At 33.8% G+C, this 9,456-nt stretch overlaps 1 protein-coding gene across 1 annotated transcript; it reads right to left on the reverse strand.

Annotated features, from left to right (window-relative positions):
- Nucleotides 1-6,739: 6,739 nt before the first annotated feature.
- On the reverse strand, nt 6,740-8,628 carry LOC111707191 (uncharacterized). The gene has a single exon (XM_023480246.1). The coding sequence runs from the start codon at nt 8,495-8,497 to the stop codon at nt 7,025-7,027; it is 1,473 nt and encodes a 490-aa protein (XP_023336014.1). The 5' UTR covers nt 8,498-8,628; the 3' UTR covers nt 6,740-7,024.
- Between the last annotated feature and the right edge of the window lie 828 nt (nt 8,629-9,456).

A 9,456-nucleotide genomic window follows, 5' to 3' on the forward strand; every position in this document is an offset into this window, starting at 1 on the left:
AGGTAGTATATCGTGAGATGCTATATCCCCCTAATTAATATCACATAGACCATGCTTAACTAAAGTAAGGTAGTATATCGTGAGATGCTATATCCCCCTAATTAATATCACATAGATCATGTTTAATTAAAGTAAGGTAGTATATCGTGAGATGCTATATCCCCCTAATTAATATTACATAGATCATGTTTAATTAAAGTAAGGTAGTATACTATTTCAAGAGTGGATTGTATTGCTTAATATAAGATGAAGTATTCACGTGTATTACGAGATCACGTTTTGTTCTCTGATTAAGTAGAGATTTTCTTCCGCACGTGATTCAAGGATTATATTGTCCTCGCTTTCAACTTAATTTACTTTTTCTCTCGGATTATTAAACAATCACTATTTCTTATCTTTAGATAGAACAGAGCCCAGATACAGAATTCACACCTACTAGCTGAAACGCCATGAGTTGCCCGTGGAATTTTAAAAATACTTGGGGGAAAATCGCAATTTGGAAAAAAATATAGTTTTCAGCTTATGAGTTTCCTTACAAAAGTTTGCCAATTCGGTACAGCCGTTTAGCCAGTCATATATAAAATATAGGAGCGATACACCCGGCCCGGACTAACCAGAGTGAGCAGCATTCGGTTTCTTCTATTTGAAATCAAACGTGTTTTTGTCTTTAATTGAATAATCATTTACTTTACGGATTTGTTTATTCTATACTTTTCCATTCAAAATGCATATGCCAACAAAACAGTATTTCGGAAGAAAGTCTAAAAAGAGATGCATAAGCTAGGTACAGAGACATAAATCTAGATACAGAAAAACAAAAATAATAATATCATTATTAATAATAATAATAATAATAAAAGAATAAAAATAATAATAATAATAATAATAATAATAATAATAATTATAATGATGACGATTTTAATAAAAATAATATTAAAATAAAAATAAACACAGAACCCTAACACAAATACACACGTCTCCTTCATTTTTTTTTACTTTTAACGTATTATACGCCGCATAAATCTAAAGTTTTCAGGGACCTGGACCAGACAGCCAGATATTGAGCTCTCCGGGTTTCCCGGCACCGTATAATCATAGAATTCATAAATGTGTTTTTAACCCTTTTATATGTATATATATGAGCCTAAAAAACTATTTATTTATTTATTATTTTTATAATACACACTGTAAACTCTGGTTCATTTCAAATACCGTACCGCGCGACGCCAATAATTATTAAATAAAGATAAATATAAGGATTTCTTTTATCAATAACAAACTGCATGTAACGAATAAAAACACTGTAAACTGATACAACGAGATGTGAGTTAAAAGTTGACCCTCTCTGCAGCAGCTACACGGTGATCCAGATGTATTGGTTTTAAGAGACTTACTTTCGAATCCGTTTTTTAAACATTAAATGAAGATAATTTTTGGTTTACATTAAAGTATATCTCAGGTTAATTTCTATTTTTAGTGTACTTTGAATGACCCCCGGGGCAAATTTGGCTCTATCTAGTTTTGAGTGGCTCGTTGTATTCCCCATATTAAAAACCACATCAAACAAAAGTAAATTGTACGTGATATATTGAAAACTGAAACGTTTGATGAATTTTTGATTTTCATGCTTTTGGGTAAAATAAAGACTAGAAGAGCTACGAGGTCGCAGAGTTGTGTGTAGTGAACCAGATACACCTGCAGCTCATATTCTATCCGATAAATATTTGGAGAAAGAAATAAGTTTGGATCGGTCGGGATTGTTTTCTGATATAACCTTGAAAATATGTTGTATAAAGTGCACCTATCAAAGGTTTGACGTCTTCCGGTCGTATCCCGTCAGCCTGATGTAAAAGAATTGAACCAGCTGTTTAATATTTTTTAATCGCTTAAAATTAAAAAGTGTCTTCGTTACATATTAGCGCGTTCCAGAGTCTGTGAAGATAGAAATAACTTTTAAAAGTCTCATGAATTTAAAAATCCTAGCCGAAATTTGTTGTAGTCGGCTTTTAGGGCGCTTCGCGCCCATTTTCTATCTCAACTTTTAATTGTGGCTTTATCTGTGAGCATCTTCTCTTTGTACAGTATAAAACAAAAGCAAAAAAAGTTTGCGGATTTCATAATATTTTTTCTTGCATTTTCAAAATTTTACAAAAATGAAAAACTTTTACCACAAATTTTTAAAATTTTGATTATTCATAAACCTTCCCCGGGGTCACGTGACGTTTTGACGTTTATTGGATACAAACAAACAAACAGACACCCAAGAAAAGCTAAATTTATATATACTAGGCTTTTAGGGCGCTTCGCGCCCATCTTCTGTTTAAATTTTGAACATGTTCTTTTTGTTTACATTTTAAAACAGAGAAGAAAAAAAATTTGCGGATTTAAAAAAAATAAAATTAAAAACCTTTAAAACACATTTTAAAAAGATTTTATCATTCATAAACCTTCCATGTGGTCACGTGATGTCCCACAAAAAATGTTGGCCCGATCGGTTCAGCCGTTTTGACGTTTATTGGATACAAACAAAAAAACAGACAGACAGACAAGCCAAATTTATATATAGATATATCCCACTCCCTTTCAACTAGTTATAAAAAGATATTCGTTTCTTCCAGATCGCTTGAGGTAAAAAATGTATTTAAATCTTTTATGATTGGTCAATGATTTGACCAATTAGAAATCATACTGATGAATCTTCAAATTCGACCAACGAATGATCACAAAACTACCAACGGCTTCCAAGCCAAGTAAATCTGAATTATTATTCTTAACGTTTGGCTGATTACCGTTTGTTTGCTTTCTTCATAAATAATTGGCATTCTGATTGTATGCTGATGACCTCCTACACCAAGCATTCTCGGTTTTTTGTTCTTTTAAAATAAGTTGATTCTGGTTATTCACCTCTCTCAATCCCTATAGTCAATACCTTTTCTCTTTATGTCTAATTGAAACCCTAGGATTTAACTTTAACACGGTCAAAGCATAATATTGTTATAAGTGTGTGTTTAATAATAACTAGAAAACAAATCTGTAAATATGATTCATGCAACAAGTTTTGCGCGTTATTGACCAATATTTTGCTCAATAAGATAGTTTAAGCGCAATTTTCACGAATCTCAAAAAATGTCCGTCTCACACTAATTTTTGCGCAGAAAATGTTGCACTGTCGTTGAAACCTGTAATAAAAGAATACAACCGTTTTAAAATCATTACGACTTTTAATCCATTTAAAAACAGGTGACCAGGGGCGTAAATAAGGATTCTGTAGGGGGTGTAAAATTTTGAATTCGGTGCGCGAAGCGCTCCGAAATTTATTTACCCCCCCCCCCCCCCCCTAGAAAAATATCATGATGTATTGGCTTTTACTTAAGTTTGATTTCCATTTTCCACTCATTTCTGGCATTTACAAACTCCATCAAATAAAGGCTTCATTTCCTACCTTTCAGCTTTCACCTTGTTTTATATCCTTAATTATACTCATTCATTTTACATGAACTACAAAGATCTGTAAAACAACTTAATTTATTTTAAGTAAGTTAAAAAATAATAGTTTTACTCTAAGAGGAGAAAGATGTTAATTTTTTAAATCTTTAGAAAAGCTACTCTACAAAACTTTGAAAAATATTGTCTTTGTTTATTTTCTTATTTCTAATTTCTAAAATTTTCTTGTCTTCAATGTTGTATGTTAAGGTCTTAAATAAATCTAATATGGAAATGACATTATTTAGAAGTAAAAAGGTAGTTTTCATTGCCATACCCTTTTTTTCTATTATAAAAACATTTAATTGTAATGACACTGACATTGACATTTAGAATCATTTAGAATATGTTGACTTAAAATCTGAAATATCTGAAGTATCTGCACATTTAGATTATTTTCCCGCAAATTTAAACGATATTCAATTTTAAAATAAACCTTTTTTTAAAAACAAAAACAAAGTAACAACTCGCTATTCAGGGCCTGAATAGTTCAGGTGTAATTACCTCCAAGATTCTAGGGGGTCCCCGAGGATTCTGTTTTCGGGGGGGGGTATTTACCCCCAGGATTCTAGGGGGGGGGGTATATAACCCCAATAACCCCCCTTATTTACGCCACTGCAGGTGACACTTATTTTTCCGACCATTTTACTTGGCTTAGATTAGCTGTTTTGTGGATTCTACAATTGGAATTAACTTAATCCACGTGGACTTCTGAACATACGGATTTGTGCTTTCTAAAGGGATTAACAATACAAATGATACGATCTCGAATCAAACATTGTACAGTTAAATGCACAGAGTACAGAGAATACATAGTGAAATGTTTGATGTATAGAAGTTCTAAGAATTCTAAGAATAAAATCTTTTAAAGTTTATTTATTTTGAAGAAAAATAATGTTCGCCATTTTACAAACTCTAATTTTCTATTACTTACACCTTTGCAACCAAATGTTGTAGACCTTTCATATTTCAAATTATGAATTTTGTTAGAGAAAATAATTCAATATCAAAATATTAAATGTTTTTTTACAATAATATTGCAAGGATATCGAGATAAGAAGCATTGAACAAATATCTTAGCAAACCCTTTATTTATTACCTGAACATACCTGGATATATTACGTTGTACATTGGCTGTAAATCTAAATGCGCTTGTAAATATCTACGCAAATCTTGTATTGCTATTAACCTAATTTAGCTACATCTGTAAATAGCTACGTCAAACCTGTATTGTGATTAGCTTAACTATAGCTAATATATCTCCGCAAATCTTGTTAATACGTACATTAACTTAACCTGTAACATAGATATCTAAATACACGTCAGTTGGAAAATACTCTGCTTTGATTACAGTGTGAGAGTAATTGCTTCTTGGTTGGCGAAGGAAAAGTGCACTAAATCACTTTCTTGAAAGATTGAAAATGATTGGGATTTGATACAGATAAACTCGTATCCGGATTGACATTGATAGTAAAATATTATTGAACTGAATTGCTCTTATGCCTCGTCTACCATAACGAGAGGGTACAAGTATTGGTGGCCATAAATTTGTTTCAGGATTGACATTTATAGTGGTATTCGTGGAACCGTGAGTTACTGTACCTGGATTGATACAGGTCTGAAAAACTTTTATGGAGTAGGGCATTTACTACAGATTTTGTGGCAAAAACTCAATTCCTTGCTGTTTTTCTCAAATACAAAATATATAATATAGTTCAGCCAGTATCCTATATATTCCGTTTCATTATACAAAATATATATTATAGTTCAGCCAGTATCCTATATATTCCGTTTCATTATACAAAATATATATTATAGTTCAGCCAGTATCCTATATATTCCGTTTTATTATACAAAATATATAATATAGTTCAGGCAGTATCCTATATATTCCGTTTCATTATTCAAAATAACCCTCATCAGGTTTAAAACATTCTTTTCAGATTGATTTAAAAAGAATTGTTTTACATTTGTTTCCCAACCCAATGATTAAATGTCTAAAAATGGCCTTGTGGAAGACTGCAAATGTTATATTTTATGATTATGAAGAATTACTGTTAAAAACGCCATGATTACTCAGCTTATTTTTGCTTTTCAAAACTCACTGTATCTAACTATCTATCTATCTATCATTTAATGCATAACTATAAACCTGATTAAATTTCTGCTTTAATGCATTGTTTTCCTGATCACGTGATTTAAGATTTTCCTACCTAGCTACCTAGCTATGTGCAAGTCAAGGTATCAAGCACTGCTGCAGCAGAAAGCAGGAAAAATACGTTTTAAACTACTTATATACCTTCTTCAGCACACATATACTCTACTGTTAACATAATTGCATAGAGTGGCATCACCGATTCACAACTGTACTGTTGAAAGCTCTGTCTGATCAAGAAATGCACGATATATAAATGCTTTTATTCTAAAACAATTTATTATTTATTTAAATAAAAGGCATTAGAAAAATTGTCGGAATAAAACCCTTTTACAATTACACTTTATACACTCAATACCTCTAACCTAACCTATATACTTGCTCTACACTTTACACCTTACAATATACACTTTAGAATATGCAATCTTTAAATTAGACTTTATCCTCTGCATTCTACACTTATTGATCTTTAGTTTAAACTCTTACAGACTACATTATCTGCAGCGCTATAACCAGGGGGATGATAGTTCTCTAATTGTGTGCTCAGTTAGCTGTACTTAACACTTACAACTGTTTACTAATATTGATATACTATAGGTTAGGCCAGAATCAACTTATAATAAACAAATATGCAGTACTCTCTCGGTATAGTTTAAGGCCTGTAAAAAGTAAAGGATTAGCGTACATCATCACTCTATAACTATAACCTCGTTGGTTATAACGCAGCACACTGTAAATTACACCTATTTATTCTGTTCTAAAAATATTTAAGTTAGTTATTTTTCATTCGGCTATCTTCTCAAAAATTCTAAGATTTATGATAAGATTTTTATATTTAATTTTACATATACGCATTAACTAAATTAACTTAAGAACTTGTTGGACTTTAAACTTCTTATTTATCATTGAGTTGATTTTTTAGGGTAAACACGAATATGTTTGTTTCAACTATACCCAGATCAAAGTTTCAACTATACCCAGATCAAAGTTTCAACTATACCCAGATCAACTATACCCAGATCAAAGTTTCAACTATACCCAGATCAAAGTTTCTCAGAACTATTTTTTTACTTCCTCTAGTAAGATTGCTAAAAAATTAACCATAAATTAAAAATTTATTTATTTTATCTATAAATATTAAGCTAATATAAATTTATACATTAATACATTTTAACAGCCGAATTTGTTAACATATTATCACAAAATTAACATTTAGCCTTTGAAATATGTACATAGTACACAGAGTACTGTACATTCATGAATATTATTACGAAAAGACGTAGGGGTAGGTTTAGCTATAAAAAAAAACACGAAAACAACAAATCTTCACGTACAATGAGAATGCATAACTGTAGAAAGTATGTATACTTGATATACTTAGCTTTACTAGTTATCATCAGGAAGAATCCCGGGGTAATTCCGTTTCAGTTCCTCCAACTTCTGCTGCTTCAAGATCTTGTCCTTGACCAGGTTGGCCAGCTCCTTCTCATTCTCTCTCTCCTTCCTGGTTAGTCCCAGCACGTATTTGTACGCTGCGCGGATTACAGTCAAGTTGGAGGATTTTTTGGGATCCAGCTCACACTCAACTGCAAGCTCATCAAAACATTTCTTTAGTAGGGCTCGTCTGTTCTTCTCCAGTCGGTTGTGCATCTCTCTGTTCGAGGATTTCTTCTGTTCAGGTTTGCTCTTGTTTCTCCCTGTAGGTTTAGGTCTTGAAGCAGGTTTCATATCTTGGATACTCTTCTGAGTAGGGGCGGCAGTCTTTATAGCTACGGGTTGATGGAGCAAAGACGGGACTGGTTGGACTAAAAGATTTTTTTTTGTCAAAGTTCTGGAATTTATCGTTTTGTCCTGAGCTTTCGGGGGCAACAATCTCTCAAGGGGTACAGGCTGGATCACGGTGTAGGGTTTAGGCTTGAAACTAACTTCGTTCTCAGTACTTCCTTTCGTATAGTTGATCACAGATCCAGGACCAATACTTCCAAACTGAGAGTTGGTCGGGGGAAATCTCGGAATTATTACAGGAGAAGGTTCAGCTACTGGGTTTGATCTGTCTCCGAGCTTGATGAGGACTTGAGGAAAGATCTGTGTTGGCGGTAGACTAGTCTGTATTACGGAGATTGGTTTAGCAATGTTCCTTGCATGTATGAGAATCTCTCGATCCTGCATCTCTTGAGATTTACTAGTTTTAGAAGATCTCATAGAATCCTCGCTGTAGCAATTATCCTCAGTGGCGAAGGTGACCTTGGAGCTCGTCTTCGGGAGACTTAAGTTTAGGACTCCAGATTCATCTTGAAATGGTTCCGGTATAATAGGATGTATTGGCAGCAGTCTAGGCATCTTGGCCAGTATCTCATCCTCTAAACTGACCTTAGTCTCTTCCTCCCTCCCCTTAGCACTGATATGACGGCTACATCTCTTTCTAGATCTCCGGAACCCGGAATCAGGAAGGTTTCCGTTCAGGAACTGACTAATAACTCCTTTAACTACTCCTCCTATCTCCTGCCTAGAAAGGTTACGGATAGGACTCCGGTCTAACGAAGTTTGTTGAAGTTTCTCTAGACTTCGATTGAACTTATCTCCGTATTTGGCAGGGTCCAACAGTTTGCTAAAGTGGTTGCTCTGTTCCAGCTCCGTCCTACCTATTACCACCTGCACTGAGTTCGCCCAGCTCCGCTTGGATTCGTCCATGTAGTCCTGGAACTGATCTATAACATTCTGAACAACATTCTGACAAGACAAAGGTTGCTCCGCTTCACGTTTACAATCCTTCTCCAGGTAGTCCTGGATCCACTTCTTCTTAGGGGGTGGAGGTTTATCAAAACTTTCAGTCCGTACATCTGCCACAAGAAGTGCCATAATGCCGAGTGTTTGTATAAGAAGAAAGGTATGTACGTGTGTTGACTCTGGACCGATATAAACTCAACTAACTAAACAGTAAACTGACTGAACTGAACTATTCTCCACTAAACTGAGATACCGAGCCTTGCAGACTCGGGGAGAGGAGGATTTAGTTGTATAAGCTACTCAACTATCCTGGAGCAAGCGAGCCCAGGATTCAACACGTGCTTTAATGTTAACTAAGTGCACGGGACTCTTAAAGACTCAATAATAATTAATATTCTTAATAAACTAGAATTAAAATTACTTGTTTAGACTGTGAGACTGTGACATCAACCTAATTTTTCATAAACACGTGAAATTAATTTACTTTAATCGAGAGATCACGAGAGCATATTTTTCATCATCAATTTTTAATTTTTACTGGAAGAAAACGTTATGAATAATCTTCTTTTTATTTGTATGCGGGGTTACCCATCAAAGATTAAGACTTCAATGACGACCTAAAACTCTATAATAAAAGTTTTGAATGCAAGCACTTGAGTCTTTGCCACAATTACTCTGATTTTCTAATCCCTGTATCTTTGCAACACAATGAATTATATTAGAACAACCAATATTAAGTTTGAAATATCAAAGGTTTACACCATCAAGTTACAAAGATTTAGGGATTAGATAATTTGAGATTGCGACAAAGACTAAATTCATTTGATTTTCTGTATGCTAATTAATTGAAAAGTATATTTAATGATTCTGACAGAGAAAAACAAGTTCATAGTTGGAAGGAACCAGAAATTAAAGAAAATTCTAAACCGTCGTCTCCCGTTAAATCTCATGTGGCTAACCCTGCATGTGCAGAAGCGGGGGGGGGGGGTTGAGCCCGCTCCTGGATCAGTAAAATTTATATGGTTTACTGAGGGTTTCAGGCCCCCACCATTTCTGGAAAGAAAAACTTTTAAGCCCCCTTGGACAAAACC

This window comes from Eurytemora carolleeae, unplaced genomic scaffold, assembly GCF_000591075.1.
Source record: "Eurytemora carolleeae unplaced genomic scaffold, Eaff_2.0 scaffold636, whole genome shotgun sequence".
Classification (NCBI taxonomy): Eukaryota; Metazoa; Arthropoda; class Copepoda; order Calanoida; family Temoridae; genus Eurytemora; species Eurytemora carolleeae.